At 37.3% G+C, this 14,167-nt stretch overlaps 1 protein-coding gene across 1 annotated transcript in view; it reads left to right on the forward strand.

Moving 5' to 3' along the window:
- The window catches only part of LRCH1 (leucine-rich repeats and calponin homology (CH) domain containing 1), a gene marked incomplete at its 5' end in the record, with an annotated part of 45,298 nt that overhangs the window by 12,448 nt on the left and 18,683 nt on the right, over positions 1–14,167 (forward strand). Inside the window, 4 exons of the mRNA XM_009869127.1 lie at positions 2,011–2,047; positions 2,690–2,803; positions 4,458–4,505; positions 5,580–5,649. Of these exons, the coding sequence (XP_009867429.1) occupies positions 2,011–2,047; positions 2,690–2,803; positions 4,458–4,505; positions 5,580–5,649 (269 nt within the window). The remainder of the gene's footprint in view (positions 1–2,010; positions 2,048–2,689; positions 2,804–4,457; positions 4,506–5,579; positions 5,650–14,167) is intronic.

Below are 14,167 nucleotides of genomic sequence, written 5' to 3' on the forward strand. Positions count from 1 at the left end.
ATTGTCACATTTCTTCTAGAGGCTATAAACTCTCCTTTACTTAGTCGTGTTTGCTGTATTTTGTAAGAATGGGGAAGGTCTTCTGGCCCAGCTTCATCCCAACTCAATGGAGCACATAAAGGAGGTGCCTGAATTAGTGGTGGAGTGTCTGAAATTAAGAGGAGAAAGAGGAAAAGGCAGCTGAAGAAAGTTGTCTAGACTTCCCCTGACTACAGAAGACAAGATTTTATAATTTAGGTGCCCGCTTTAAGTGGCTGAAGTCAGGTAGAATTACTCTGGATGTGTTAATAAACAAAGGAATAAGTATTTAAAAGAAAATAAATGCTTGTCTTACTGAAAAGGACTAACAAGAGTGGTGTAGGTAGTTCTGTCCAGATGCTTGCTATTGCTTTTCTTTGTGTAATCGCTTTCAGAAATCGTTAATTTCAAAACTATGTATCTCATCTTTCTTCCTTACTTCTGTGGGGTAGCTGGTTTTACAGTTTCATTTCTCCGAAGACTAGAAACCACCTTGTCACTTCCAGCCTTAAGTATCCCTGTTTCTCCTCCTTCCCTTGGCCAGAGCAGTTTGTGCTTGTGACTACACTTTTTTTGAGTTTAAAGTTATCTTTCTGATACTGCTTTTTCACCTAGCAAACCTTTGTACTTTTTAGGCCAGAAATCCATTCCTTTTGGTATTTTTAGAGAGACAATTATTCTGCATCATATAAAGAACACTTGGATTCTTCATCATATGCTAAAGACTGGAATCACAAGTGTTTTTGCTTAATAAGAAGTCATACAAATTATGAAAGCTTTTTAGTTCCAGTGGTTTATGTGAGATGATATACCAGTGATTCTGCACCTCTTATGAGGCTTATTACTTTCTGGGAAAAGTCTTGCAATTAGAAAAGTTAAAAGTCTGGCTTGGAAAAAGCAATGTTAAAAAAAATTTTTTTAGCCTTATGAATTTTGCCTTTTTGTTTTTTTGTCAAATATTGCCCTAATATTTCCTACTTATTTCCTTATTTCCTACTTATTTCCTACTTATTTTTTCTTATTAAACTAAAAAAGACATTAAAATACAGAAAATTAATCTTTCTCCATGCATATTCAGGTATGCTTTAATTAGTAACACTGCAGTAAATTTGGAATGTGATTTTTAAAAACAGCTAATCATGTCATGCATGTCTTTTATTTACGTAGCATTGTTGTGGTTTTTTTTCTTTTATAGCTGCACTTTTTCTCTCACCTTAATCTATGAGTATTTATTTTTAATTTACTGAGCACTATATAGACTCTTCTGTGCACATCTCCTGTATGATAACATCCAGACTTACCCATCAAGATACACCTGGGTGCATAATACCAAGAGGTTTCAGACTCGACCTTTTTCAGTACTTTCATGTTTGCTTCAGGCTCCTATATTCGCTTTCCTGTATTCATGTTGTCTGTCTTGAATTATTGTGGCACTGCTTTATTTTCATCCACTGCAAATTCAGTTTTAATACCTAAGGAGGGCTGTGGCTTCTTTTTGAACACAGGGTGCTAGAAGTTGGATATAGAAATCTGCAGTCTTCTAGATAATGGCACGGTTGTTGGTAGTAAACAGCCCTTTTGTTTCGATAAAAGCCATTGCTCAGGGGGACATTTTTTGCAGATGAAAGCATTCATGTTGCTTTTTTTCATGTTGTTAAGAGGTAACACTGAGCAGGTCAAAACCGTGAATATAAAAGTATTTCATATATTCATTTGTCTGAAATTAAGTACTGAACAGGATGATTGCCAAAACTATACCCCAGTGCAATGTTTCTATTTCAAACCTTACAGATTAAGCATGGATATTTCAGAGAGCAGTGGTGTGAATCTGTATCCTTTGGAACCAGCTACAGCTTTAGAATTTCAGGAGTCTACAGTAAAGTGTGTTTATCTACCTTTTCTAGAAAAAAAATAATGCATTTGTTAGATTCATCACATTCAAGGTTCTACAAAATGAATTACATATTTGCATTTGTTTATCTTTATACATAGCAGTCAAATGCAGATGGAGATGTCTTCCCTTGGCCAGGTATGTTAATGAGCATCTTAATACAAAATATTTGGGTGGGATGAAAGAGAGGAAATGAGCCAAAAATTTTGTCAATTATTAATCTACCCAGTAGAGAAGGGAAAAAGTTATTAGGCTGGAGGACAAAACTAATTTTTCTTTAATATTTTGATAGAATTATTGCCATTTTTGCTGTGTGTGTATGTAAAGTTTTTTGGATTTATCAGTTACTTTTTCATATTTTTTTTTCTTTTTTCTTCCTGTCGACAGCTTTCATGTATTCCAGTTCATAGCTGAACTATGCATACTCATCTATCATCCCACCTCCCTTAAACTTAAAAATTTATGTTTTCTTGGACCACCGTCTCTATAGCTGCAGAGAGTATATGAAGAATGATTTGGAGGCTTACAGTGTGATATATGCAGCTTATATATGCTGATCTGTATCCTGGCTGGTGAACTTGCAATCTTTAGGAAATACTTTGTTTAGATTTACATTATCTACCTGTTAGCACGGGAACTGCAAGTCTATAGTATCTGCTTAGTTCTTTATTTGTTTTTCATTACCTAATTGGTAAGAAATACTTCTGAGGTAATTTTATGCAAAAATATATGTAGTTTTATTTCCAGTGATACAGTCTAAAGATTTTTTTTTTCTTACAGAGAGAAAATGCTGAAGAGGAACTAGAATTTCAGAGGAGAAGGGACTTGATAATGGAGAAAGCAAAGCCTGAAGTGAGAACTTGTGAACAGGGTGAAAAATGGTCTTTGGGTCAGGTATGGAGATGTCTAGATGCCTGTAGGGTGGGAGCATTTAAAATGCATCATTACCTTCTGGCAGTTTGTGTGTGGAGGTAATAGTGGCTTTAGGCCCACTGGGTTTAGTTGTGGACTTTTTTTAAGGCTTATTTGTTTGTTCAGGTTTTTAATTATTTTTTTACTTTTATCTAAGCATGAATTTCAAGGTTTGGCTGTAAACGAAAAGTTATTGAGAGCTCTCAGGAAAAAAAAAAAGAAAAGATATAATGAAATTGATAGAAGTCTTTTCTCTCCAATACAAACTTTAGCAGTTGCAGTGGTTTCACTTCTCTGGGAAAAATAAGTGGACTGAAAGTCAGATCTTCAATAAAATGAAACACCTGAGTCTTTTTCCTCCACACACCCCGTAATCTTGTAGATATATAAGCTGCTAAGTTTTTGCTAACAGCAGTATTTTTAATGTGTTTAATATTACAGACAGACTGTATATAGGCTGAGATGGTATTTTAAGTTTTATGTACTTTGCAATGATATAGAAATAAACAACTACAAAAATATTTAAATATTTGGTGCATAGGTTGAATCTGATCTGTCTTGATGCTTTCCAAATATTCTTGTGCGTAATCATCATTACTATCAAATATTCCTACATTATCATTTATGTAACAAAGAACACTGCTGATTCACTTTTAAGAGCCTTTTAAAAAGAAATGAACTTTTCTAAATGCTTGTAGAGGACCCGATGTGGACTGTATTAGGCAGGTGAAAGCACTGGGCATGTTTCATGAAATGGAAACACACTCTGCAAGAGCAAATTTTCAATCATGCCCCATTCTGTGTAGCACAGGTTACTGCTTCTGTTACTAAATTAATTCAATTTAGGATAAAATTCAAAATTCTTACCAGTGACCTGCATGCTCTGAGAGAGATTAGACCTGCCAGCGTCAGCATAAATAGCAGATCTGTCACAAGAAAATAGTCCCTGAGCACAGGAGGGCTCAAGCATGTGAGTCTCCAGGTAGAACTGACTGGGATCAGCAGAGTAAGATTCCTTTTAAGTTTTCCAATGCTGGGTTTTATTTTTGTTTCAATTTAAAAAAAAAGGCCCTAAGGAAGTGATTTTGAATTGAATTATAATTTCATTTTGCTTCTCTGTTTCTGCTGGGTTATGACTGGTGCAGAATTAATGATTGTATTTCACCTTTATTAACTTGATTTACATGTTTCCAATTTAACTATAGCAGAAGCGTTAATGAAAGGTATAGTTATAAAATTACTGCTTACAGAATACTTCTCACCAAATCTTTAATAAAAAAGCTCTACATGTGCATATTAAACATTTGGTGATACTTTAATTTTGAGATCTGAGAAGCAAAACTGGATACTACACTGCATTTGAACGAACAAACATTAACATTTGATAAATGCGGTTACCATGACTTAGGATTGAAACTAAAAAAAAAAATCCTAAATCTGTGCAAATAATTTCCACAAGTTTTTTAAGTGCTCAGCTAGCAGTAAAACCACTATTTATGAAAACTAGTTGTTTCACAGAAAAAAATAATTATTGATGTGTATCTGAATATCATGAGTAAAATCTCCTATTGTGATGTATCATTAATATAGTTGGTGAAATGTTCTTTTTCCTTTTTTTTCCCCCCCAAACACACAGAATGATCTAATTGTTTGGAATACAAGTGGGCAGACTTCTCATGGTGAGGTAAGTTGCTCGCGCCATTTGTTTGTCTCTTTGTCTTTTTTATGATTTATGTGTAACTGGCTCATATACTAAATGAAACATGTAATTGAATATCACAGATAAAATGACTAAGTTCATCAGTAATGGCTATGTGGTTTATTTGGCCTGTGGTTTATTCTTGTTGTCATAAGGATTTACTTGAGAATAAAAATGGACTTTTTGATAAGCTTGTTTCTGAGTAGTGTAGTTTAATATAAAACATTTAATTTTTTAACATTTTGTTTATTTTGCCACGTTTTCTTTTTTCTGGTCTTTTCCTTGTTCCACAAGAGTTTCTGTTGATATTGGTGCAATTTCTTTTTCACAGTTGTGTCACATCCTTGATTAATTTTCAGAGAGGAGTCTGATTTTATTAATCCTATTGCTCTCACGATATGAATCTCAGCAGAAAGTCAAAAAGTGAAGCTGTACAGAGCTCCTCATGGAGATTTCTTTCCCCTTCATATTTTCTATGCAGAAATAAGATTTTTCTTTCCGTGTTACACTGTGTATGAGCATCCTGCAAATCCATGAGCACCTGGTCAACTTCCACCGGTTTTGGTGCTGGATTCTTATAGTTCCTGCCTCCCTGAAGAATCGCTTTTAAAATAGGGCAATCCTGCTCCGAGGTGTATCCTTAACTTCCTCTTTTCTGCTTTTTAGGCAGACATTCAGTGTTGTGTGGAAAATAATATGCGGAATGGTAATTAATTCTGTTGAAAGAAACAAACATAACGGAGAAAAAATTGTGTCTTTACTCTGTTTTTCTAAATGTGTGCTATTCCACAAAAATGGATGTTTAATGCAACCAAATGCTTACATGGGAGAAAACTGAGAATATCTTGCAGTCTTTGATCAGAAACTCATCTTTTCCAGCAAAGGAATAGGATGCAATAAAAAGAGGGAGATTATCATAGCTTTGAGGCTGTACTGTGATCAGATTCTGGTGGAATAGTTGGAGTTGCAGTATTGTTAACTTTTACATTTTATATTGTTAACGTGCTGAGATATTCTGGATGTTAACCTTACTTGGCTTTATGTTCTTAAATTGCACAGAGCAAAGATAAAAGTCCGACAATGTCTCCTACAAACACCTCAATTCCTTTTGGCCTGAAGCCACGATCAGGTAATGTGAAGAAGAAAAGTAACCAGTTTGTGTGTTGTGTTTTTGTTTGTTTGTTTTTTTCTTTAATCTGTGTTATTAATACATTTTTTAATTATTTTTTTTTGCCCGTGAGAAGGTAGTGATGAAATATTTTGTGTACAAGTTAAGATTAGAACATTTGAAGGTTTTAGGGTTGAATCAAGATTGAATTTTTAACAAGCATGTTTTTGGCACACTATATATGGATCGGTTTTCATCCCTTACTAGTAAATTAGGTGTTTTATGAAATTATATATATGTTTAAAAATATGTTTATATATATAAACACACATTTTACACATGTATACATGTATCATCTGTGCTGACATACTAATTGGAATATGATTTTTTTTCCTAATTGGTATGTAGTGATACCTTTTAGATTTTGTTGAATGATATATGTGAATAATTAGACTTGTTTGAAAATGCCTGTGCATTGCTCTGGAAATTGCAATTTCAGTAGCTATGCTTGCATAAGGATCAAGCTTTATAGGAAGATTAGATGTTTACTTCAGTTAGTAGCTGAGTTTGGATTTGCAATGTAGTAAATCGGCATAACCATCAATCTTCTAACAAGCAGCAGTTTATTTATAAAAAAAAACCCCACACAACCCCCCCCCTAAACACCAAAAAAACCCCCACAAAGCAAAACCCACCCAAACTCCTATTGATGTGTCTCAGGGCTTGGATAACAGCTTCCTTTAAAAACAGGTTTAGCTACAGGATTCAGCTCAGGTTTTATTTTCTCTGTGCTGAGGTAGTCAGTATTGTTAAGTCACCTCACATCACCTCTAAAGAGTAACCGTAGGTTTTCCAGTATGTTTCGGTGCCCTAAGACTAAATCTAGTTTCTTGCATTCACCACAAATGCTTTTAATCAAATGCTGCTAAACTATTATAAGCTTGTAGTTTCCATAACCAAGTATCTTGGCAATAATGGCAACGGTTTCACATTTGAATGTTTTAAGAAATTGTACCCATAGATTTTTATTGTGTTTAAAAAGCAAAGAAAATGATATTGAACCAACATTTTTCATGAAGAGGATATTTTAAATTTCTCATGTAGTTTTGATACACAGCTTGACAGATTTATTCAGTTCCATTTTGTAGTTTTCTGGACTGTTTGTCTGGCTCTATTCTTGTATGTTCCTGATGCTCTAGAGATGTTGTTATTTCTCTGTGTATTTAAAGCATAGATTAAAAAAATGAGCAAAGGGATCCTTTCGAGATTTGAAAAAAACCCCGAACTTTGAGTAATATTGCACAGTCCAGTGGCAGTATTACAAAAATGCCATTAGGAGAAAGAGGTGTGAAGGCAAAGGGGCCCACGCCGTGTTGCTGCTTTCACGGGGCGTAACCTGTGTCCTGCTGAGCTGCCGCTGGAATCTGTGCTGGAGCCTGGAAGCATCATTGTGGGAGAAGAATGCAAGACCATGGCTACTTGTTCAGTTTTGAATCTCAGTATGTCAGTGCAAAGAGATGTCCTATACTTAATAACTGTAATAGCTCAGGACAAAATAGCCTAATGAATCTTATTTTTTTAGAGAATTTCTAGCAAGACTGGATCGCGGTGCCTGCAGTCCTTTACAACAAGTCATCCAAGTCCCAGAATGGAAAACCAGATGTGCACAGTTCCTAAAGTTCTGCCCCTGACTGTATGTGTGTAGCCCCAAAGTCAGTTGGTCATAACCTGATGATTTTCTGCACTGTACCAATTCAAATTCGTTTATTTGAATTGCTCAGGGTATGCTAAAACTGCAGTGTCTGTTGGTTACAGCTGTGGGTTGCAGAAAACTTGAATATCTGAATTTATTTTCCTTTCCATATCAAACACAACAAAGTCACAAAGCTAGAGATAGTACTGCACAGTCTTTCAACTCATCACATCCTGTTTCAGTCATGGTACCTTAAATTTCTAGCATGGTAAGACAGGGGAATTTGGCACTAGTAAAACTTCAGGTCTGACTTCATATGTCTATCGATCATGGAAGTAGGGGCTGGCTACTTGGGTGGAGTATAGGATTGCTGTCAGAGGATGTAGGGAGGCAACTAGGAAAGCCAAGGCCTCCTTGGAATTAAACCTTGCAAAGGAGGTCAAGGACAACAGAAAGGGCTTCTTCAAATACATTGCCAACAAGACTAACACTAGAGGCAATGTCAGCCCTCTAGTGAATGGGGTGGGTGCCCTGGAGACAGAGGACAGGAAGAAGGCAGATTAGCTGAAGGCCTTCTTTGCCTCTGTCTGTACTGCTGGAGACTGTTCTCAGGAGCCCCAGAGCCCTGAAGCCCCAGAGGAAGTCAGGATAAAGGAGGATTTTGCCTTGGTTTATGAGGAGGACTGGGTTAGGAATCAATTAAGCAATCTCAACATCCATAAATCCATGGGCCCTGATGGGATGCACCTACAGGTGCTGAGGGAGCTGGCAGGAGTCATTGCTGGACCACTCTCCATCATCTTTGGTAAGTTGTGGGCAACAGGAGAGGTGCCTGAGGGCTAGAGGAAAGCAGATGTCACTCCAGTCTTCAAAAAGGGCAAGAAGGAGGACCTGGGTAGTTACAGACCAGTCAGCCTCACCTCTGTCCCTGGAAAGATGATGGAAGAACTTATCCTCGGTGTTGTCTCTGGGCATATCAAGGAAAAGAGGGTCATTAGGAGCAGTCGGCATGGCTTTGCCAAGGGTAAGTCAGGTTTGACCAACCTGATAGCCTTTTATGTAGATGTAACCAGGTGGGTGGATGATGGCTGTGCAGTGGACATGATTTATCTGGATTTCAGTGAGGTCTGGATGACTGATTAGTGAGGTGGATTGTGAACTGGTTGAAGGGAAGAAGTCAGAGAGCTGTGGTCAGTGGGGCAGAGTCTAGCTGGAGGCCTGTGTCTAGTGGAGTCCCTCAGGGGTTGGTACTGGGACCAGTACTAGTCAATATATTCATCAACGACTTGAATGAGGGAATAGAGAGCACTGTCAGCAAATTTGCTGATGACATAAAGCTGGGAGGAGTGGCTGACGCACTGAAACGCTGTGCTGCCATTCAGAGAGACTTGGACAGGCTGGACAGATGGACGGGGAGAAATTTTATGAAATTCAGCAAGGGCAAGTGTTTTGCACCTGGGAAAGCACTGGCACAGGCTGCCCGGAGAGATTGTGGAGTCTCCTTCTCTGGAGACATTCAGAGCCCGCCTGGACACGTTCCTGCACGACCTACTGTAGGTGATCCTACTCTAACAGGGTGGTTGGTCTTTCGAGGTTGGTTCCAACCCTTGACATTCTGTGATTCTCTGAAAAGACAGTATATTTACTCTGTAGCACAATGTAAGAAGCTGAAACTTTGCAAAGGAGTCGTGAAACTGTGTATTGTACCCTCTCCTGCTCCCACCCTAGAATTACTCTAAAAGGAGTATTAAATTTGTTTTGCTAACATGGAGGAATAATTTACAGATCAAATTAATACATGACTGAAAATAACTGGCTTTTTTGTGAATTCTGCATGTTTTTCCTGTTAAAGCTGGTTAGCTTGCCATGTCTCTTAGTTTCTTCACTGTATTTCCCTTAAAATTCTGTGCAAGTTTTATGCGAGTTTGAACCACACTATCACTGTCTGAATTTGTACTTCTTAATTATATATAGCTTTATTGCTCTATAGCTGACATAGTCTAGGGGTCCAGCAATTCTGTGATCCAGGAAGGTTTTTCAGCTTGGTTTATAGTTTATTTCAATCGGTTTTTTTCAATTAAGCTCTTCATGGCCATAGGGGAAACCTTAAAACTCATTGGAAATAAGTTTTAGCTGTTCATTAGAGCTTACATTTCAAGTACTTGCTTCTAAAAATATTTTAAATCTGAGAGCAAGATTAAAAGGACATTAAAGTATTCTAAGTAAAATACATACATCATACTCATTGGAAAAAAACAGTGGCAAATTTTCAATGAAAATATGTGCACCCGTACCTTTCTGGAATCTGAGAGTTTGTTCTAGCTGTTTATTTTCATCTATTTTAACAGATTGTTGCTTTCCATTTCACCTTCCCCCCTTCCCCATCATTTTATAATGATTTATGTCTCTTGGCGAGGTGGAAAGAAACTGTTCTAGACTTCTGGTAAGGATTCCAGTTTTTTAAAGTGCACACACAGATGACAGTCCTTCCAGGGGATAAACCACAGTGGCTCAAGCTTCTGTGCTAGTACGTACTGACACATGTTCAGGACTGAAAGTCCTTTTAATCTTTCATTTTAAAGCTAGGCAAAACATGGGAAAAAATCATATCTGATGACTGACATTGTACCCAAAGAAAATGTTTTGAAAGATAATTAATGTGTCTTGACTTCTTGACAGATTCTTTTCAAGGGTCAGATGTTTACATAGAAGTTAAAAAGCAAGAGGATTTTTTTTTTATATTTCAGAATATTTCCTCCTGTATTTTAAATACTTTCCTAAAGTGTGAGCTTCTCAAATTCACATTAGTTTTGAACACTTTAAAAAAGTGCTATTGAGAAGAATCAATAACTGCAAGTTTTCTTAGAACCATAGTGTTGCTCTTGGGAAGTGCTTTTGCTCTCTTGAAAGGAACCACTCAAAAGTATTTAATGAATTTGAACTCTTTCTGCTTGATTCATGAATTGATTAACATGTTTAGAGTGGTGCTCATTGTCAAAACTAGGTGTTGCAAAGTTCTTGCCATGATATCTTTTATGTGCCAGACCTTGAAGCCTGAATATCTACTGATACATCTTGCAGTACTCGAGACTATTTTTTGCTTTATTCTGTGTCATTTTGAGGTCACCGTGTTTCATAATTTTTGGTGAACAAGGTGACAACAACACAGACGGACAAACCAAGAAATGTACCTTCAGAGGCTAAAAGAAGTGCTGACAAATCTCAGAATCACAAAGCGGTTTGTATTATGAAGTGAGAAGTTGTTCCTTTGCAACTGTTTACTTTAGCAAAATCTTACTTGTGAATCCAGTTTCTTCACTTTTTGGTAACTTGTAGAGCATTCAGTCCCCATGTGTTGCCTGATCTGGTCGAGACGTGGTGTCCCTGGTGGCAGGGAGGCTGGATTAAAATGATCTCTAAGGTCCCTTCCAGCTTAGGCCATTCTATGATTCTGTGATTCTATGATTTGGAGCACAATGTTTAATAGCTGTGGGCTTGCCTCACTGTCTTTCTTTCAAGTTTGTTGGAACACACAGTGATCGTTAGAACTTGACAGTATTTTTCTTTTGAGTGCTAGTTACTGTTTTTCTAATCCCTGGATATTTACTACTTCAAGTTTTTATTTTGTTCACTAACTGCATTATCTGTGTCCTTTGGAAAATAATGAGAATACTAATTGCCAGCACACTTAGAGACTGTTTATCATTTGCCATAAACCTCTATTCTGTTATCCAGTGCTGACCCTGCTCACAGTGTAAGTTGTGCTGACTCTCAGGTTCAACTGATTTGGTGTCTTTAATACCAAGAACAGTAAACTGGCTCTGGAAAAAGAAAAATAGGGAGAGAGTTCTTGAACAGTCGAGTGTGAAGAGAAATTTAAGGCGAAGTTTTACATGACGCTGTCTGAATTATCATCATGCTAATAGAGATTCCATAGTTCTGGGAAGTAGAAAGTCTATAGAATTAAGTTCCTTATGATTATTAATTTGCAATGGTGTAAAATAGGGACTTGCTATGGTTACTGAAACTTTATCTTGGTCTCTTGGTTTTTCTTCTGATATTAAATTGCTTGAGTTGCTTTTTTTGACCTACATAGTAATTTTAAATTGATTTAGGGTTATGGTTTGACATTTAGAGTAGAGGTCGTTTATATATAATTTCCAGTTTAGTCTGAAGAGCGGGGATGTTGCTCCTGTGGGGTTTTCAGTAGATAAAACGTGGAAATACATGCAGGAAACCAAGAAATCAGTAAGTTCTTCATTTTTGTGGCAGAAGTGGCAAGGAACATTGTGATCAGATAAAGGATCATTAAGGAGTTGCATCATTGTGAAGGGCAGAGAAGGAGAGATTTAATTCTGTATCAGAAAGCAGGAAACCAGTGGGAAGCTTTGAAAGCCTGGATGGTGTGCTGAGAATAAGCAGGAAGGAGACGTTTTAAGGACATCAGTGTCCATTTCTGAAACACTGTAGAACAGAGGCTTAGGAGAGAAAGCCTGGGCAGAAATGCTTGCCCCGATCAAGACCGGAGACAGAAGTGCAGAGGAGGTGTGATGAGGAAGGAATACAAATGCTCGCTGGAGGATGTGAGGTACAAATAAGAGGTGTTGTCATGACTGGTTGAAGAGGCAAAGGAAGAACGGATGGAGAATAGGGGCTCTGTTGCTCTACAAGTTCAGCTCCATCATGAGTTGATGGGTGGTCATGAGCTGTGGGCATGACATGCTTTCACAGTCATCTGGTGAACTTTGCTGCAGCTTCTGTGGACATGTGGTACCACTGCCGTACCATTGGCAGTTCTTCAACTTCATCAGTACTGAATCTGTGTCTGTTAGAAGACTGTCAACAGTGCAGCCTTGCCAAGACTTTGTGGTGCAAACTCAGGATCACCCTTTGGGGATATTCTGCGTCTATTTTTATCCCTGGAAAAGTTGCGGAGGACTAGAACTTTCCCAGGGTGATGGGCCCATCGTAGGTGTGGACTTAGTGCTGGGGGAGTCAGCAAGAAATAAAAGCAGTGCTGCACGTACTGTTAAGTGAATTAAAACGAAAGGAAAACTTCTGTAGTACGTGTACTGGCAGGAACATATTTCAACAGAACGGGAATCCAAGGAGTAATGCAATTGCTCTTTATAAAATTAGCGTGGAAGTTGTAATGTAATAATATTTTCATATGTATATGTGTAAATTGTCTTGGAGGAAGTGTTCTTATTACATAGTTACCAAAAATTCTTATTCTCTGAGCTTTCCATTGCTGCAACTTCACAACTCCTTCTTTGAAACTTGTTTACCTTCTGACTTAGAGTCAAATTTTTTGTCAGGCTACAATGTAAAATCTATGGGTACTTTTTCTTAAAACTTGGTTGTAAACAAGTAGTGTGAAGTGCTATGGTTACAATGATATTGCTAAGCTTAACAGCCTTAACTGCGCATATGATGTATGATTTGCAAGTACTAACATATAACTTTTAATTCTTTTTATTCTGCACCATCTTTCATTCTTTTCTCAAAAATTATGCATTTTGTATTAATCACCTTTGAATTACATCTTTGTCATTGCCATACAATCCTAATGCCATATATGAGATGCTGCTGCCCCCTTTTATCTCCCCTCTGGTCCTTATACCACCATGGCTGGGCTGGCTATCACTCCCCTCCAGCAGACCCATCCCTCAGTCTTCCTCCTATCTCCTTCAACACACTTACACAGGCACAAACATGGGACAACTTTAGCTACAGTATCCCATCTGAAGGAGACAGTGACAATGGTAGGTGTTCCATATATAATTTACTTCATTTTGTGTTTTCAGAAGCCTGAATATAAGACAAATGCCCCACGGGGCTATGAAAGAAAATACTCCCGAGAGGGTGTTTGTAAGAATAAATACCTTAGAGGATGCACATTGATTTACTGTAGATTATGTCTATCAGAAGTAAATAAGTGAAGAGTACCACAGTTTTCAAGTCTGGGAAAACAACCCATGATACCCATCCAAGAACTATTTCCAATGCAGATTTATTTACTTGCTTTACTTTCAATGGTTTATAAAAGTTATATTCAAACAGTAATTAATTTTTCTACTGTCTTTTCTACATTTTTTAATATATTTTTTGATAAATACTGACTGATAATAAAAATATCCTGCCTCCCTCCTGCAGTTACTGATGCAGGTGCATAACTAAATTAAAAGAGGAATCTCTGAAGAAAGAAATCTGAAACAGCTAAGCAGAAACTGTTAGTAAGCTATCAAACTCCTCTGTGGGTAGTGAAGGCCAGTTACATTAGTGGATGTTGTTACTACTTCTGCTTTGTTTTTCTGCAAGGCGTTATTGTCATAGTACACAGAATATTGGCACTGATAAGCAAAACCAGCCGTGTATGGGCTATCAGAGTCATCTACTACATTTGTAGTTAAATGTCAGGTGTAGGAAACAGAACATAGACAATAAAACCATTATAAGTACTTGATAGGAAGATGTATTTTTTTGTTAAAGTTGGACTGTTGTTCTTCTAGTTGCCCTAGATTAGAAGAGTGTTTAAGTATTGGAAGGCAATGAAACTCTGAAAAGCCTCATATAGAAACCAAGACCACACATCTCGAGTGATAAATGCCAACAGTTAGAACACCTACATTCAGTTCATTACTTGACAATACTCACTGTTCTCGATTATAAAATCACAGAAGACAGCATATGTAAGGAATCGGCTCCATAAAGGAAATTGGTACGGAATATAAGAATTGTGGTAATGGTAAGCTTAAAATCTGATGCTGTGAAGCTGACTTGATGTTTCACTGGTCAATGTTCTAACAGAAAAAGCTAAAGGTGCTTCAATCAGTCCAGTGTTTG

The sequence above is a fragment of the Apaloderma vittatum genome, unplaced genomic scaffold (assembly GCF_000703405.1).
Source record: "Apaloderma vittatum isolate BGI_N311 unplaced genomic scaffold, ASM70340v1 scaffold7455, whole genome shotgun sequence".
NCBI classification, from domain to species: domain Eukaryota; kingdom Metazoa; phylum Chordata; class Aves; order Trogoniformes; family Trogonidae; genus Apaloderma; species Apaloderma vittatum.